The 18,108-nt window shown below is 48.6% G+C and overlaps 1 protein-coding gene across 4 annotated transcripts in view; it reads left to right on the top strand.

The window, feature by feature from the left end:
- The first annotated feature begins 1,133 nt into the window (after positions 1-1,133).
- Susd4 (sushi domain containing 4) overlaps positions 1,134-18,108 on the top strand; it is a 128,510-nt gene continuing 111,535 nt past the window's right edge. For 2 of the 4 annotated variants that reach the window (XM_041635428.1, XM_041635431.1), the window contains exons 1-2: positions 1,268-1,515; positions 2,113-2,295. In XM_041635428.1, the coding sequence (XP_041491362.1) occupies positions 2,148-2,295 (148 nt within the window). In that variant the 5' untranslated portion in view covers positions 1,268-1,515; positions 2,113-2,147. Of the gene's footprint in view, positions 1,243-1,267; positions 1,516-2,112; positions 2,296-18,108 lie in introns of those variants that run through there. The other 2 variants (XM_041635429.1, XM_041635430.1) reach the window with 2 other exon arrangements.

The following is an 18,108-nucleotide window of genomic DNA, read 5'->3' on the forward strand; positions in this document are numbered from 1 at the left end:
CTTTGGGGTCTCATAGTACATGCGTTAGTAGAATGCATTTGTAATAGCCAAAAATGTTAAACTTACTCTGTGCAAAGCTGACATCTCAATTTTACAAATCGAAAAAAAAAACATTGAACTCGATTTATCTACTAAAAGCTAATTTCTCCTACAAGAATTTGTTAAAATTACTCGCAGTAAGAGCCGGCACAGTAAAAGCTGTTATTTCCCAACTACCTTCAGTATGTGAGATTTTGGGAAAGTCGATAGAAGGACGGGATGATTTGGTGGCTGTATCAGAAACATGGTTTTTCATACCCACAAATTGCTACAGAATAATGGAGTGCCAGTTGTTCGAAAATACTGCCTGCCGGCACCACCTCATTAGAGCACACCCCTTAATCACCAAGGCTGGAGCCTGGGCCTTCAGAGTCCAGCCCGCAGAGGGAAGCCTAGCTTGCTGGCGAACAGCAAAGGCAAGAATGGCTTAAGAGAGCAGAGCTCACAGCAGGCTGAACTTAGGACACCAGAAAGGGACGGCTGACCAAGGGAACTCTGTTTCCTGGGACCTCTGATCCTTTTGGGTTCTTAACGCTCGGGCCATAAGCCTCCCCTTCTGGTGATACCCAGCTTTCTGCATTGGCACCCATCGCCTCCCTGGGAGAGAGCCTCTCAAGAGAAAGCTCAGAGGGATGTGTGCATCTCCCAGGCAGCCAAGAGGGACGGGGAACAGGGAGACCCAGTCTCCACGGGTCGCCTTCTGGACTCTAGGAGACGCGCAGAGCCTGCGAAGGTGCTCCGGCGTCACCACGAACTTGAGATTTTAGCAAGGAACGTGCTCACTCCGCCCCATTCAAGTTAACCCTGCGGTCGGTGATGGTCCTGGGTGGGATCCCTCTGCCTACGTCCACCTTCACCATCTCAGCCTATGGTGGTGCTCACAGGACACCAGAGGCCATTGGTGAAGGATCGGGGTGCAGACCTGGACGTGTGCGCGCGTGCGTGTGCCTGTGTATGTGCGCGCGCACATGCCTGTGTCCCCCCCCCCCCCCCCCGCGCGTGCCGCTGCCTGGCGACTCGTGCCCGACAGGTGCAGGCGCGCCGGCTTCCCATTGGCCGTGGCGTCTTCCTCCGCCCTCGCCATCCCCTTACCCCCACTACTGGCGCTGGCTGGGATCCGCCGAGGCGCGTGCAGGCCTGCGCGCCCGAGCCCTCCCCGCGCGCGCTCCCCTCCGCGCCGCCGCCGCGCGATCCCGAGCTCAGGTACCGAGCACGCGGGCTCCTCCCCGGGGGCGCGCAGCCCGGCCGCCTTGGCCCTAGTCACCCCCGCCCCGCGGGCGCTCGGGGGGGAGCCCGGGGAGGGAGCGCGCGGCGGGACGGGCGGGGGCGGTACAGCCCGGCAGCCGCCGAGGCTTCCGTCTCGTTCTTTCGCTAGCTCGCGCAGCGACGGCAGCAGAGGTCGCGCACAGATGCGGGTTAGACTAGCGGGGGGAGGAGGCGGAGGAGGGAAGGAAGCTGCATGCATGAGACCCACAGGTAAGAGCCGGAGCCCGGAAGGGGCTTGCCTGCCCGGGGAGGCGCGCGCAGGCCGGCCTGGGCGAGTTGGCTCTGGGCTTAGCACCCCTACAGGAGGAATTTTTAAAATAAAAATCACAGCTCAGATCTCATAGGGGACTGGGGCAATAGGACCCTCCCAATCCCTGGAAAAGCAGAGAAGTAGCCGGGGGCAGCAGGGTGCACATTGTGAGATTCCTGAGAGTAAAATGTACAGGCCCCGGGAAAAGTGTTTTCTCAGCCCCTTGACGCTAGAAGGCTTTAGACTTTCCTGTCATGATCATAACCGCTGAATCCTGGGGACCAGCGCAGAGCCAGTGTGCACTAACCCCTGTCCTCTCTCCCCTCCTCCATCCCTCCCGCACGCGCAGTATCCCATGGTGGCTGCTACTCTCTGGACCCTGCATGGGGGGTGGCAGGGAGGATCTTGGCGTGGGAAAGGGGCGGGAGCTGCGCAGGGGCTACCCGGGATGGAGCCCGCAAAACCCAGGCGCCGGGTACCCAGGGTGGAGGAGGGAAAGCGTGGCCCCAGAGCCCGGGCAACCCCGGGGTATTGTCGTGTTCCGCTCCTGGTTGCAGACTCTTGCAAGCTGGATGCCCTCTGTGGATGAAAGATGTATCATGGAATGAACCCGAGCAATGGAGATGGATTTTTAGAACAGCAGCTGCAGCAACAGCAGCCTCAGTCCCCCCAGAGACTCTTGGCCGTGATCCTGTGGTTTCAACTGGCGCTGTGCTTTGGCCCAGCACAGCTCACGGGTGGTGAGTAACCCCGCTGTGATGGGAGAGCCTTGGACGGCCCAGCAGGGAGGGGAGCCTGCGCTGGCAGGACAGCACTCTGCCTCCTGCATACATGCAGACTTTAGGGGTGCCTGAGAAACAGAATCCTTGTGTCCCAGTCTTCTGCAAAACCCCTGGAGTTCACAGAAAATTCTGTGGAACCCGGTGCGGGTTCGCACACCCACCAGCAGCCTAGTTGGGCTTTTCTGAAGGAAGGACAAAAAGTCCATTTTGGCTAAGAAAGAAAAAAAGAGGCAATGAATAAGAAAGAAAGAGAAAAGAGGCCGTGTATTTGTGGACCTTTTACCTTTGATCTTTGCCCTCTGCAGGCCAGTCAGGTTTTGACTTCTGGATTTGGGCAACACTAGGCTAGCCACCTTTAAGAATGTCAAGGGTCTGAAATCATGGTCAGACTGGTTGAAGGACAGATTTATTTGAAAGTTAACTTTCTGTTTCTTGGAGATGGTGTGTTGAGGCACGTCAGCGGTTGCTGGGGTGGGGGGGAAGGGTTGCAAAGCTTCAGGGATGTTTCTGGAGGATCGTTTAGCGGGTTACAGGGGGAACCAAGTCAAGAAGCGAAAGTTAACTGAAATAAATTGATAGCCCCAGTCTCTGTAGGCGGCTCCTCTGTAATGTACTTGATTCCAAGGGAGAGGGCTGTGTTTTGGTTGTGGTAGAGGAAGACAGATGGAGTTCCTGTCTGAATTCCCCTGCTCAAGCATCTCCCTTTCTCCCTTGTGCACCACTGTCCATCACTCCCGTCTGTTCCAAATATTCCTTGAGAGCTTGCTGCTGTGGGCACGTGAAGGACAGGTTTGTGAAATCCTGTGGATGCCTCGGAAGATTGTCATTAGATGAGAAACGAGTATTGCTGGGCAGAAATGAGCCATTTGCTTGTGGGAAAACGTTGCTGTTTCACAGACTTGGGAGGTGAAGATGGGGCGAAGGAATGGATGGAGAGGGAGCAGCAACACTGGGGTAGGAGAGTGACCACCCAGGCCTTAACCCAGAGCAGTCCACAGTCTAGGCGTTCCCCGTGGGCAGCTGTCAGATGCCTGGGGTGTGAAGGTGTGTATCATGGTGTGCATCGAGTATGGGTTAGGGAGAAAACTCTTACTTTGGCTTTGGATGGAGTGGTCGGGTGCGTGGTTGTCTTGACGTTATTTCTCTCAAGGAGTCACTTCTGGTGCCATTGTTTAGTTTTCAGTAGACGCACCTCTGAGGCAGGCGTCCTCCTCACAGAGGGCAAGGTCAAGTGTGAGTCCAGACCACGTCCTTGTGGCCCGCCAGGGCTTTCCCCTCTCTGGATACTACTAGCCCTTCCTCATAGGCAGATGGGAATCAGAGGCAGACCGCCACTGAGCAGGCCCAGGACCTTTCCTCTTTCTGGCCTTTCAGTTCTAGCTCCCGTCCTTCTGGCAGGCCCTTATGATTTACCGTCGTTCTGGCTCATGCCTCCCATGCAGGTGACAGATGAGCTAATCAGAACCCATCTACATGTCTCTCCGCTGTTGGGTGAGGTCTGAGCTTGGGGTGGACTCAAAGGCTATGCTCTTGGCTTCACCCATTGCTGTTTCCAGGGCTTTCCCAGCTCGGTTTAGCAACACCATTCGGACTCCCCAGCTACCTTTGTAGTTTGTACAGTGGTGTCTTTCACTCTCCCTTCCCAGAGTCTTGGAAACGGTGGGAATAAGGGTTCCCTGTCACCCTTCAGCATCAGAGCCCTTTCTTGTAGGGATCATGTGTTGCAGAATGGCTGTAACACTTATTTATTTATTTGTTTGGTGATGCTGGTTTGTGGAGGAATACTTACTACCATTTTAGGACTCCTGCATGAATCCACAGTGTAGGGAGGGAAGGACGGCAAGGGACATCCTAAACATGGATGAAACGGGATTACTTTCTCAGAAAAGAAATCTATGTAGTATCCAGGTTGATAATGAAGGCAAATTTACCATTACTCTGAACCTCTGCTCTTAAAACATCCATGTGTATGCAAATCTCTCTTGTTAAAAGATAGATCCCGATTCCGCCGGCTTTGGGAGGTCCCTGAGAGTCTGTGTTTCTATGTTCTTTCAGTTATTACTGTTGTTTGTGTGCATACGCATCTGCCACATTTGTGCTGGTTTCCCAGGAAGCCAGAAGAAAGCATTGGATTTCCTGGAGCTTCATGTACAGGCAGTCATGAGGGGCACCGTGTAGATGCTGGGATCTGAACTTGGGTTTTCTAGAAGAGAGGCAGGTGCTCTTAACTTTGGAGCCATCTCTTCAGCCCCAACGGTCTATATTCAATATGCTCCCATCTCCCAGGAGAAGTCTTTGCTTCCGGTTCAAAGATCACAGTTTGATTAGCAATGCTTTAGACTAAGGGGTTCCTTAAAATCAGTTGCTTCTAACTCCAGACTTCCTGACCTCCTTCTCAATTACCAGATGCCAATGACCTGCTAAGGAGCAGAGGTCTCAGCCAGTGTCTCATCTGTAGGTGAAACACAGCTGAAATCAGCCTCACGGAACGCTTTCCCTCTCTTAACCCACAAAAGGTGCATATTTAATAGGCACTCTTCTGAAATGTGGATTTTCATTTTTGATTGCTTTCAGAGAAAAAGGAACACCACAATAGCCAGATATAATAGTCTGAGCTAAGAGCAAGGTGGGAGGGAGAAAGCATGTGCCCAGTATAAGTTTTACAGAAAAAGGTCTGAACTAGAAAGGGAGAAATTGAGAAAATGACCAGACAAAAGAGGAGAGAGAAAAGAACTCCATCAAAACCGAAAGGCTTTGTCCTGGGAAGCCTGAGATCCAATTCAACTCTTTGAGCCCTAGGAGAGCTTTTTATAAGCCTGGCTTAGCTTGTGGTGACTTTGGGTGGCTCTCTTGGAACTGTCTTTTATCAGCTGGGTGGAAGGGTCCTCATTTGGAGTCTCTGAAAATGATTATCCTGTGGGGACCCCTGCCAGACGTATGGGGAGGAGGCGGATACAGGACCCTGCTGTGCACACTAATCCTACTGGACTGTGGTTTCTGTTGCCTTTCTTCCTTTGCCTGAGTCTGCTTTCCCAGAAGCCTCTTGGGTTTGGAGGGATGACGTAAGTGGTCCACCCAGAGGTACTGGAAGAGGACCTAGACTTTGCTTTATAAACTACTCCTCCAAGATCAATTCCTTCTAATATTGGGATCTCACAGCGGGTGCTGTGCTTGCTAGCTTTGAGGATTTTGATGTGGAGTGTTCTCAGCTTCCTTATGTATATGATAAAGAGGATTTTACAAATCTTAGGTAATTGGTATCAGGGATGGAAATGCCACAAACACTCAGTAATTGTAGAAGGTCATGGAGAAGTAATGGCAAGGCTAAGACAGTGCTATAGTCTGGGGCATCTTTGATCTATTTATTCATGAAGCATGAACTACTTGGACCCCACCTCAAACCAAGGCCTGTTGCTCATGTAGTTCTTTTAAACTAATAGGACCTTCCCTTTTTATCCCAGTGAACACTTTTTTATCATCATCGTATGCTTCTCCAGTCAGTAAATTCTTCACTCTCCTGGGCTCCCGTTGCTCTAAGAAACAGCGCTTTACCATATCATTGTAAGCCCACTGAGGGCAGCGATCTCGACTGATACATTTTTATGTTTTAGGCACCAGCGCAGCATCTGATTCATGGCCCAATGCTCAGTTGGTGTTGGTTGAAAGCAAGAAAAATAGACACCTCACTTCCTGCGACTCTGCTTAGAAAACAATCACTGTTGGTGGACGAGTTATGAAAAGTGGAGGCCATGTCCAGTTGGAGGTGGTCTAGGGAAGGCTGGAGGAGAGTCAGGAAGGGCTTCAGAGACAGGGAGACACTTAGGATGGGTAGGGGTGGCAGAGGTACTGTGTACAGAGATGTGGAGATGGTCACATGATTGGACTCACCAGAGAGCAGAGACTAGACTGACGAATGCAGATGCTATGACCGCAGTGAACTACGTAGAAGGACAGATAACTTGAAGTCTTTCCTTAAGGGTCTTGGGAGCACCCTGAATGTCTCACATCAGAACCCAGGAAATAGCGTTTGGAGCAGGAGTGTTACATCAGGCAGGCTATACTTCCCACTTCCCTGCTTCTGAGTCAGCACCCCCGAGTTACCGTTCTGTCTGAATTTAGCCCCGTGAGGGTGAGGTCTCATCTGGGTCATGAGGCATATCTGTGTGCCAGCAGATAGGAACAACAAGTTTGTAGATGTGGTTATCTTGGAGTTTTGTTGAGGAAAATTTTATGTGTGGTTGAGTAGAAGCATTTCCTGCAATGCTGTCTCTAAAATCCATGGTTTCAAACTGAACCTAGTCAACAAAGTCCCAACTCCCGAAACTCGGGCACTTATTTCCTCAGCAAAGCCTGTGGTGATTTAAGCAGTGTGGAAACGCAGCTTATTGACAGGTGAAATCCAAAAGCTTCGAGGGTACGGAAGGATTTCCTGTAGCAAGTAGCAAATCTCACAAGCCAGAAGAGAAGAGGCAAGTCAAAGAGACCCAGAGTGTCTTTAATTCCCTAGCGTAATGATGGGGTAGATGAAGATTGTGACCCAGCAGATTCCGGTTAGAAATAAGGGAAAGGGGCTGTGCTGTCTGAAATATATCTCCAGTGTTTCCGAAAGGCCTTCAGATGATAACAAGGGCTCTGCATTCTTTCCAGGATGAGCAGAGTTCAAGTTCAGCTTCTGCCCTTACGTGGCTGCATGGATTTCTGTTGCCAGTTAGCATTGTGGCCTGACAGTATTAAGATCTCATTAATGTAGTCAGCCCTTGTCTGCAGTTTTGTTTCCGTGATTTCAGTGGCCAGTTATCATCACGGCCTGGAAATACTAAGTGAAAAAGTCGAGAATAAGTGATAACAAAGGGAGTGCCATTTTGAGAAGCACGAGGAAGTCTTTCACCAACCTGCCCAGTTCCTTCTGCATGGAATATAAATTAATCCCCTTATCGAGTATATAATATGGTAGGATATTTAAAATAATATCCAGAAGATGTGTATTATAGCATATTGTTATAAATGTTTTATTTTATTGTTTTGTATCGTTAATTCCTTACTATACCTAACATAAATTTAACTTTATTATAGGTATATAGGTCTAGGATAAAATGAAGTCTAGTATATGGGGATTGCTACTGTCTGTGATTTCCAATGGGAACCTTGGAATATATATTCACAATAAAGGAGACTTTTAGGGATTGCTGGGTTCCAAGCTCTTAGCTGCCTTCCACATCTCTCTGTTCCATCGTTCGGCTCGATTGTATGCCCTGGAAATATACATATAAGGGGATTCAGTTTTTGCTCCCAGGAAATATACAAATAAAACTTCTCAGAAGTTTAAATGCCAATGACTTGCACAAAAATTTCCTAATATAGATTTTCTTTAGTTCATTTTAAAATCTAGTGTTATTGATTGATACTGATGAGAAAAGTGATTTTTCAGATTGCTTCTTTTTATCCTTTTCTGATTTTGAAAGCTCATTCAGTGTTTGATAATTGAAACAACCACACAGGGTAATGGTATGTCTAAATAGGTCACCAGGATCGTTGCTTCTGAAAACTGAAGGAAAGAAAAGACCAAATGAGAAAGCTTTTTAGCTTATTTACAAACAGTCTCCTTTTGCGAAGACACACAGCGGCATCCATGGCAGATACAAAAGACGTATCCTCTCGTGCATCCGATGAATCACTTACCTACTAATTGCTCCATTTTCACAGGAGCTCGCTGTTCAACCATCACTAACCATGGAAGATTGAGAAAAGATGGGATGAAATGTTAAATCGCCTGGAATCTGAGCGACTGATAAACATTTCCAGATTGTCAGCAATCCTAGTTGTAGACACCTGGGACATGCTTTGTATGTGTCAACGCCCACTCCCATACATATGTAACCTCATTTAACCCATGGGGGACTGCACGGTGTACACCATTGTGTATGTCAACGCCCACTCCCATACATATGTAATCTCATTGAACTTCTCATAGGGGACTGCACGGTGTACACCATTGTGTGTGTCAACGCCCACTCCCATACATATGTAATCTCATTGAACTTCTCATGGGGGACTGCACGGTGTACACCATTGTATACATCAACACCCATACATATGTAACCTCATTGAACTCCTCATGGAATTGCACGGTGTACATCATGATTTGGTCCTATTTAATAGGAGAGGAACCCAAGGGATAAGAAGACTAGGCCACTTGTCATTTTTGGTATGTTTTTCCTTTTAGTATGCCAGGACATGACAATTCCAATTTCTGATACATCTAGGCCACCCCTATTTTTATGATAGTTCACCCAAAAGTGTCCATTTAAACTGAAATTATCAAATAGTTTGAACGTTGGCTTTCCTTTCCTAGTATCGTGACCAGAAAGGACCATAAAACATACTGGTGAACCACAAGAAAATCCCATAATCTGAGATGAAGTAGAGGCCAGGGAGCCTGAACCTTGGACTCTGAGGAAATGATAGCAAGAGACCAGAAACCCAAGAACCTGTCCCCCCAGGTCAGAATGGGACGTTCCCCGACTTTACTTGCACGGAGCGAAGAGATGCCCGGTCGCCGGGACCAGTGACATGCATGCTCACCAGCCCCTTCTAGGGCTTGCCACAGCTTTCCTTGCAGCTGCCATGCGCTTCGGACAAGTGTTAATGATCGCTCAGCTAGCATGTGCTTAGGGTGTTAAAAGCCATGCAAACGGGCTTCGTGTGTGTCCCTACCTGTAACTGCTGAGTGCACCAAGGGGAGGGGTTTTTTTCTATCTCTCCCGTCTTGTAAATCTTGCTTTAAGAGACCTCAGTGAGGTTGCTCTCCTGGAGTCTCCTAATGTTCAGAGAAAGCCAGGTTAGAAAGCAAGACGCAGAGGCACGCACCTGTAATCCGAACACTTGAGGAGAGAGACAGTGGCAGCCAGAATTTTTGAGCCCAAGAGAACATTTCTCCCTTGAAATGTTACATTGGAGGAAGAATAAGATGTGTTGGTTCCTAAGATCTGAGAGTCACTTTTGTTTGCTCTCCTGCCCGAGAAGACATGTTGGATAGATGAACTTGAGGCTGAATTTTGGGAGGAATTTGGCCCAGTTTCCCCTCATCTTTACGAAAAAAACTTGTCTGAACTGCTCTAAGAGAAGTTACCCACCCAAGAAGGAAAAACAAAGAGAAATAATTAAATGAGTCGCTCACAAACTGGAATCGAAAGTGCATTTTGAAATAGCTTCTTAATTGGGAGTATTGTAATTGCTTTATTAATCTTAAACAAGGTAAATTGGGAACATCAGAGAAGTCAAATGAAAACAAATTCTTGACATTATTTAGAAGCATCATTAAACCTGGGAACACAGCAGAGAATGAGCCTCCACTTCCTCCACCGTGGAGTTGCCAGACGCTTGCGCCGCCTCCACAGGCTAGGCCCTCTCGTGACCCTGTCTGTGTATTTGAATGTGCCCCGAGTCTCCAGGAATGGACTTCGGTATAAAGAAGAGGGAAGAGTTGCCGAGCCGAGTAACCTGGATCAGTGGTCACTTCATAATTGTCCTTAGGAAATCGAGGTTTCCGAAGATGTTGAGGAAGGATGAAGCTCTTTGGAAAAGAAAGCCGTGAAGCCGTACTTGACCTTCTCTCGCTTCTGTCTGAAACGGTGGCCTTTTGTCTCCTAGAATCACCACTGCTGCAGAAGAGCTAGACAAGAAAGGCCACTCACACATCATATTCTTATTTTTTCTGACAGTAACAAAATACAGAACAACTTCACTCCTTCGGTCTGGTTGCCGTTATAAAAGAGATATGTGGTTGGGTTGAGTGAGCCAGTAAGGGGAAGAGATTCTTTTAAGAAAAACAAAATATGTTCTGAGTGCATTTAACATTGTGTGTTCCCACAGCCTTGGTACTGATCTAGTTAGTTGCGAAATTCAAGTTTTCCTTAAGGAATGTAGAAGGAGTTTCTGGACTTTAAGCCACCATGAGACAGATAACAGGATCTACTGGTTTTATGGAGATCTGATAGGCTTAATCTTGTGAAAGATTTCCAGTCATCCCTTTCGAGGGTTTCTATTAACTAATATGGAATCTTAATAGCTTAAGCTAACCCAAAGATACATTTCAAGGTAAGAGTTGGGGGCCGGGGAGATGGCTCAGTTGGCGAAGTGCTTGCTCGACAGACACATGGATATGCATTCAGCTCGCCAGCACTCTCATGAGAAGCCAGGCTGGGTTGCAAATGATCCCAGCGCTGTGGAGGTGGAGACAGGAGATGTCTGGAGCTTGCTTGCTGGTGTAGCCATCAGTGAGCTCTGGGTTCAGTAAAGGACCCTGTCTTAAAAAATAAGTTGTATATGGTGGGGTGGAGAGCTGGCGTAGCGGTGGAGAGTGCTTGTTGCTCTCACAGAGGACCTGAGTTCAGTTCCCAGCGTTTCACAGCTTATGTGTGCAACTCTTGTGCCAGGGGACCTGATGCAAATGTGGTACACATGCATATCTGCAAGCAAAACACTGCACATAGTGTTCCCAGCACCCACATGGCAGCTCATACTGTCTGTAACTCCAGTTCCAGAGGACCTGATGCAAATGTGGTACACATGCATATCTGCAAGCAAAACACTGCACATGCATATCTGCAAGCAAAACACTGCACATACAGTGTTCCCAGCACCCTCATGGCAGCTGATACCGTCTGTAACTCCAGTTCCAGGGGACCTGACACTTTCACACAGACATATGTACAGGCAAAACACCAGTGCACACAAAACATTAATTGTTGAAAAAAATAAGGTAGAGAAATACAGAGGAAGATATCTGACTAAACCCTAGTTAACATGTCCACACTTACAGGATTGTGCATGCCCCATGAACACATACATATGTATACAGTGCATGCACACACACACACACACATACACACACATGCGCACACAAAGTCTTTTTGGGGTGGTAGGAGGCTCCTGCAAATTTAGGTTATAGCATAACAGCATGCACTTAGTAATACAATGGAATTTAAATAGAGATATTAAATTGCATTGAATTATATTTAAATAGGGAAACCATTTTTAAGAATCTTTTAGTTTATCTGGTTAAGAAGAACTCAGTTTTGAGTTACTATGTGGCCTTTTAAAAAGTCTTGCCCAGGTTCCACCACATCCCCATTTGCTCTGGGTTAGAAGTTTTGTTTTGTTTCCTGTTTTCCCCTTCTCATCCTGTTTACACCGTTGTCTTGTAGATGGAAGGCACCTACTTACTTTTACCGTTGAGTTGGTGGCTTCAGTATGGATCCTGGGAGCGAGCTCTGGGGAGACACAGTGACTGTAGAGGGTAACCAGTTCTCATTGCTGCTGTTGCCACTGGGCAGAGGGGATGCTAACCTACTTGCTTCCTGAGTTTCGTTATTTGTGAAAGGGAGTGCCTTCCCTAGGGTGCTGCAAATATCAACTGCGCGTGCGTGTGTGTGTGTGGTGTCATAACTCCCTGAGGTGCCAGCATTGTTGAGAACAAACTGACGATGAACGCGTGCTACATTTACTGCACCAGGAGGGAGCCTGCCAAAAGTCTTCTTTGCCAGGAAGGGATATGGAAAAACAAACACGTACAGGTCCCACAGTGCGGGTCAGGGTAGATGGGTGGTGTAGCTATTCACGGTGTAGCCCCCAATTCTTGGTCTCAGTGCATCCATGGAAATAATTACCATGATGTGATATAGGGCTTCATAGAGGAAATTTATCAACGAGATTCAGGGCTGCGGTGGGGCTTGGGGTAGAGGCTCATGAAACACAAAGGCTCTGGAGCTGGGTCTTGATCAATAAAATAATTTCCAGGTGAAGACGGTGTTGGGAGATGATTTTTTTGAGTAGAGAGAACAGTGTGAACAGAGATCTAGGAGGAGAAATAATACGTACTGAAAGCAAGGGATAGCTCAGGGCCCATGCAGAGGGTGGGTTGGATCTACTTGCCTGGCTAACCACAACACTCAGGGATTTGGATAGGAACCTACAAAAAACTAGGCCTTCAGGGTGCATGACATGATCTGTTTCATTTTGTTTTAGAAATGGATTTTTTTAGCAGCGTCGAAGATAGAGATGTAGAGAAATCTTTGCTCATTAAATATTTATCATGTGTGTCTCCAAAACTAGGTGGCAGATACAGGTGGAGACAAAGCCCTGCCCTCTGCAGATGTATTCTCTGGAGGGCAGTTAGGAAATGACTGTATTGACTCAGGAGGGACATGTTGAGGACTTTAACTCCAGAGAACTAGAAGAGGAAAAGCTGCAGAGGCAGCGTCAACTGAGGCAGACAGCAGGGTGTGAGGTTGGCAGAAGGGGGAGACCCCTTGGCAGAGCTTGTCCACACTCCATTGGAGGGGCCACTGATGAGGGGTGGCAGCAAGGAGGGCGTGCCCTGCCACCATCACTCAGGTACACCAGAGCTGTCCACTGACGCACAGAGACCCTGCTGATCCCTTACTCTCTCAGCGTCTTCCTCCCAGTGATGAGGAGGCTCCATTGCCCTCGGCACATGCATTTGGTCACCATCTGGCCATCCGACAGTTGAAAACTCAGTTCGATGCTCAGGAGAGACATTAGGGCTAAAGATGATGTGTGTCATCTACTTCAAGAGGGCCGTGGGAGGGGCCGGGCTTTCCCAGGAAGGGAGTGTGGGAGGAGAGGCTGGGGATGTAATGTTGGGAGGAGAAGCCAGCTTGGAGGCTGAGGAGTTGTGCAGCTCATCAATATTGATACCAATAAGAATTTAAAAGCCTAACCAAATACACTTGATTCAGGTTATTGAATATTCCCTCCCGCCTGGGAGCTTTTATGTTATTTTTATGTTGTTGTTGGGATACTTTTATGCTATTATTAGGATAATGCTTTAGTGATCCAAATTCTGGGAGCCTATGCCAACCAGGCAGAAAGCTGAACCAGGAGGGAGAAAGGCCATGGTTGGGAGTCTGATACGTTTTGTGTATACAATGTCCTCTGTAGGTTTCATGTTGTCTTAGTCAGGGTTACTATTGCTGTGATGAAACCCCATGACCAAAAGCAACTTGGAGAGGAAAGGGTTTATTTCACTCACAGTTCCATGTAACAGTTCGTCATTAAAAACAGTGAAGGCAGGAACCTGGAGGCAGGAGCTGATGCAGAGGCGATGGAGGGGTGCTGCTTCCTGGCTTGCTCCTCATGGCTTGCTCAGCCTGCTTTCTTATAGAATCTAGAGCCACCAGCACAGGGATGGCACCCACAATGGCTGGGCCCTCCCCCATCAGTTACTAATTAAAAAAATGGCCCACAGCTGGAACTTATGGAGATATTTTCTCAGTTGAGGTTCCCTCCTTCCAGATAACTCTAGCTGCTGTCAAGTTGGTAGAAAACTAACCAGCAGGCATGTGTTTGAACCCTTGGCTCCTAGCTTGGGGCTGCTGTTTTATGAGGTTATGGAGCCTTTGGGAAGTAGAATCTAGCTGGAGGAAGTAAGTCGCTGAAGGGCAGGGACTGGAGATTTATCATCTATTCTTCTTATTCCCCAGATATGTGAGGAGTAGGCAACCCCAGTCAGATATCCCACCCTACTGCCCCCTCCCCCACCACGGAGTTGCCTGCTGCCACAGCTTCCCCACCATGGCAGACTCTACTCTCTAAACTTCAAGTCAAAATAATCCCTTCCTCCTTCAAGTCACTTCTTAGGAGGCTTTGGCTACAACTTAGAAGTAACACAGGGGCTGGAGATGCACGTAAAGATGTTTGAGCTCAAATTTGGGGCAGTTTCCAGTTTGGTGGGAGGAGAAGGCTAGGAGGGTAAGGGTTCAGCGGGACCTCCATGTGTCTGTGAGCATCTTTGGATGCGTCCTTTCCCATGTACCATACCTGAGTGCAGTGTTGGTGGCAGTCATCTCTTCCTTCAGGGTGCTGAGGCTTTTCTGTGTGCTCTGTGCTGTGAACGACAGCCCTTCCTGTGCATCTCCTTGGCACCCCTGTCCTTGAGTTCTCCAGGGACCCACCCAGCTGTCTGCTACTCTGCAGAGATGGGTTGTTAAAGAGTGAGCCCTCTGTTACCCCACACCCTGTCAGCATCCTGCTGCCTCTGAAGCAAGTCACATAGCTCTCCTATGCTTCTGTTTCTTTCTCTGCAAACCAAGACCACTGGTGAGTTCCTAAGCATCTGGCAGGGTTGTGGGACAGGAAGAAGGTGCAGCATCATGGGACAGGGAGGTGCAGGTTTGGGGACAAGAAGAAGGTGCAGGGTTGGGGACAGGAAGAAGGTGCAGCATCCTGGGATAGGAAGGTGCAGGGTTGGGGGACAGGAGAAGGCGCAGGGTTGGGGGACAGGAGAAGGTGCAGGGTTGGGGACAAGAAGAAGGTTCAGGGTTGGGAGACAGGAGAAGGTGCAGGGTTGGGAACAGGAAGAGGGTGCAGGGTTTGGGGACAGGAGAAGGTGCAGGGTTGGGAACAGGAAGAAGGTGCAGCATCGTGGGACAGGGAGGTGCAGGGTTGGGAACAGGAAGAAGGTGCAGGGTTGGGAACAGGAGAAGGTGCAGGGCTGGGGACAGGAGGTGGTGAGCAGAAGAAACACCAGAAGGCTTTCAATGAACAGGAAACAGTGATGACCGCCTGGACTTCTGGGAGGAATACCTTTCCGCTGCGGCATCTGCAGCCACTTTTCCCTTTTGTCTGCATAAGTAGGAAAGGCCAGCAGGGATGCGCTGCATAATATAAAGCCACCCCCTCCCCCCCCAGTGGAAGCTCATTTTATGTGGACACGAGGTGAGGCAACTGGAGGAGCTGTTTTGCCGCAAAACGGGATGTGTCAGCCTATGCTGGGTCCCCACTGATGGTGTGTTCAGAGAACAGTCACCCCTCGAGATGGAGAAGGTCCTTGTACTGCTGAAAGGAATTTCTCAATAGCTGTTGGCCCAAGCCCAGCCCGCTCTCTTTGTGTGCTCACAGAAGCTCCAGGAAGAGAGAAATTAAACCTGTGAGGCAGGCAAACAAGGCCTTACAGGTGCTGCAAACGTTCACGAGGGAGGAACTTACTCTGTGCGTCTCTTGCTCTGCCTCCCTGCTAGCCAGCATGGTCTTTCTCGTGTGGAAGCATGTGGGTGCCATAGGGCTCAGCCTCTGCATCCTTAGCTGGGATGCTGGGATGAGCTGGGAACTTGCCTTTGAATCTAACACAAGCGGGTCCGACTGCTGGATAGTGCGACATGATGTTATTGGCAAAGTTCAGACTTTGCCAGAACCAAGTGGATTGCAGTGCAAAGAAAAACTGTAAACATATTTCATAATGTGATGTTGTGTTGGGCTCCATTTATGGCCCCCGTCAGCTGAGTGCAGTCTGTGGGCCACAGGTCGGACACACCAGAGAGTCGCTGTGCTTGTGTTTGTTCAGCAGTGCCGCCTCTCGCCTCCAGCTGCTCGCTGTCTCTAGCATTGGGATCCTTGCTTGAAGTCTGGCAAGTAGGACGTTCCCATCAGACATCTGTAGGCTGGTGATGGATCATGGGATTCCTTAGTCCCTCAGGAGTGATGGGAAAGCCTCTGTATTTTGATCTCAAAATACGGGAAGGCTGAGGGCACCTTGCTGTAGCTTCTGCCCTGCCCCTCAGACCTTGACCATGACAGAACTCCTAGAATGCCCCCATCTGATTGAGAAAGCGTTCTTTCAAATACCGCCTGATCCTTAGGCTTTGAATCCATAGTAGAGGGTCTTGTGTGGCTTTATGTGGTAGCGAGCATTTATCCATCCCCTTGAGAGTGGCTTTGCTGGAAATCTGCTGCTGGCTCCTGCTGTCATTTACATGGAAATGAGTACCCAGCGCTCATGCCCTCACTGTGCTCCTGCTGAAGGGAGACCTTGATATTCAGGAGCTCCAGAAACTTCCCATCTCTGCGGCAGCTGCCTCTGCACCTTGGCTGTAGCCACACTCAAGGGCAGGTTGCTCTGAGCCTGTTGTTGCTGCCGCTGTTAAAATTGGCCTTCCTCAGGTCCCTCCACGCAGTGTGGGCACAGGGGACTCTAATCAAAGACTGAGCCAGTTACTGGCTTCTGCCTTCGTCCTGCTCTGTGGTGTGCCATCCTCTCACCTCCTACACGCCTGGGCCTTCTAATGCTTGGCATTTTCTCTGGTGCCCGCTGTGTTGATGTTGCTAAACTGGGTCACGTTCTTGGTGATACAGCATGAGCTAACTTCCTCGGAAATGCACGAGATTGTACCACACACATTTCTGTTGTTCCTTGACTTTACATCGAAATGATCATTCCCAGTACTGTTTGCGGGTCAAACTAAATAAGCTTTCTTAAAGTAAGATAGCCACAGCAGTGATCCCTTCAATGAGGTTGAAGCAAACCCCTCATCCCCCTTGGGCAGTGTGGTGGTTTGAATGAGAATGGCCTCTGTAGGCTCTTATGTTTGAATGCTTTCTTCCCAATTGGTGGAACTGTTTGAGAAGGATTAGGGGGTGTGACTTGTTGGAGAAGGTCTGTCACGGAGGCGGGACTTTTGTGGTTCTTTTTAAAGACTGGTGCCATTTTGAGTTAGCCTTCTCTGTCTGCCTCCTGGCTGTACCTCAGGATGTGATCTCTTAGCTACTGCTCAAGCGCCACGCCTACTGCCATGTTCCCTGTCATAATGGTCATGAACTCTATCCCTCTGACACTGTAAACCCCAAAAAAACTCTTTCTTCTATAAGTTGCTTTGGTCATGGTGTCTTATCACAACCATAGAAAAGTAACTAAGACGAGCAACTTGGAACAGCTTCTAAGAACTAAGAGCCCTGGGGGCAGAAATTCTTCTACCCTAAGGAGGAATCCCAGCCCAACTGTGCAATTGCTTCATAGGGCAACTGACTTGTCTCTGCCCTAGCTTCTTCATCTATGCCATGGAATGGGAGCACCCAGCCACAGCACAGTGCTATTAACAAAGGTTAAGTGACTTAATATAGAAAGCACCCAGATAAGTACCTGTGACATGGTAGTTGAACTAATGTTTTTATTGTCTTCCTTGTTAAGCTCTTTAGAGGTAGATCTGTAATGGGTTTGTCTTCACTTCCCAGGACTGTACATTCCCCATGCATCCAACGACCAATGCACGCAGGAGTGAGTGAGAGAGCAAACTCTGCTGTCAGGCTCCGCAGAAGGATTGCATGTTCCTGGAAGGCAAGCACTTGACATCGCTGTGGTTTATCTCTCGGGGTACCACATTGGCATTCCAATAGCCTCACCAGAGGGTGAAAGGACTCTGGAAAGCTTGCCGCTGTATGAATAAAGCAGAAAGAATGAAACAGAAAGAAGCACTTAAAAATATCATTTGAGTGTGTGTATGGGTGTGTGGATGGTGTATGTCAGGGAGCGTGCGCGTCATGTCACACATGCGGAAGTAGAAGATACATATTTGTGGAGTTGGTTCTTGTTTTCCATTTTATGTGGATTTGGGGATTGAACATTTTGTACTGCAGAACCACCCTAGTGACCCCTTTATTATTTATAAAGTCTCTCTCTTCCCAGTCTTGCTTCCAGTATCTAAGTCAGGCAGCAGCAACAGCTATTGGGATGGGTAGAAAGATGATAAGAGGGTTCATGCTTGGCTGGCCTGGAGTCTTGCTCTTCTCTTTGGAGTGACAGTCCCATGGGCCATTGAGTTTTTGTTTACATTGATGAGGGGGCAGACCTGGGTTGTGTCCACAGGGATGGGAAAGTGAGAGGTTCTTTCCAGTTTTCAATCTTCATCTATGCCTCTGCTTCCTCAGTAAGAATTTGCTGAGTGTTTACTATGTGTCAGGACTACAGTATGTACTGAG

The sequence above is a fragment of the Microtus oregoni genome, unplaced genomic scaffold, assembly GCF_018167655.1.
Source record: "Microtus oregoni isolate MIOR12 unplaced genomic scaffold, Mior012 000047F_ref0000412, whole genome shotgun sequence".
Lineage (NCBI taxonomy): Eukaryota > Metazoa > Chordata > Mammalia > Rodentia > Cricetidae > Microtus > Microtus oregoni.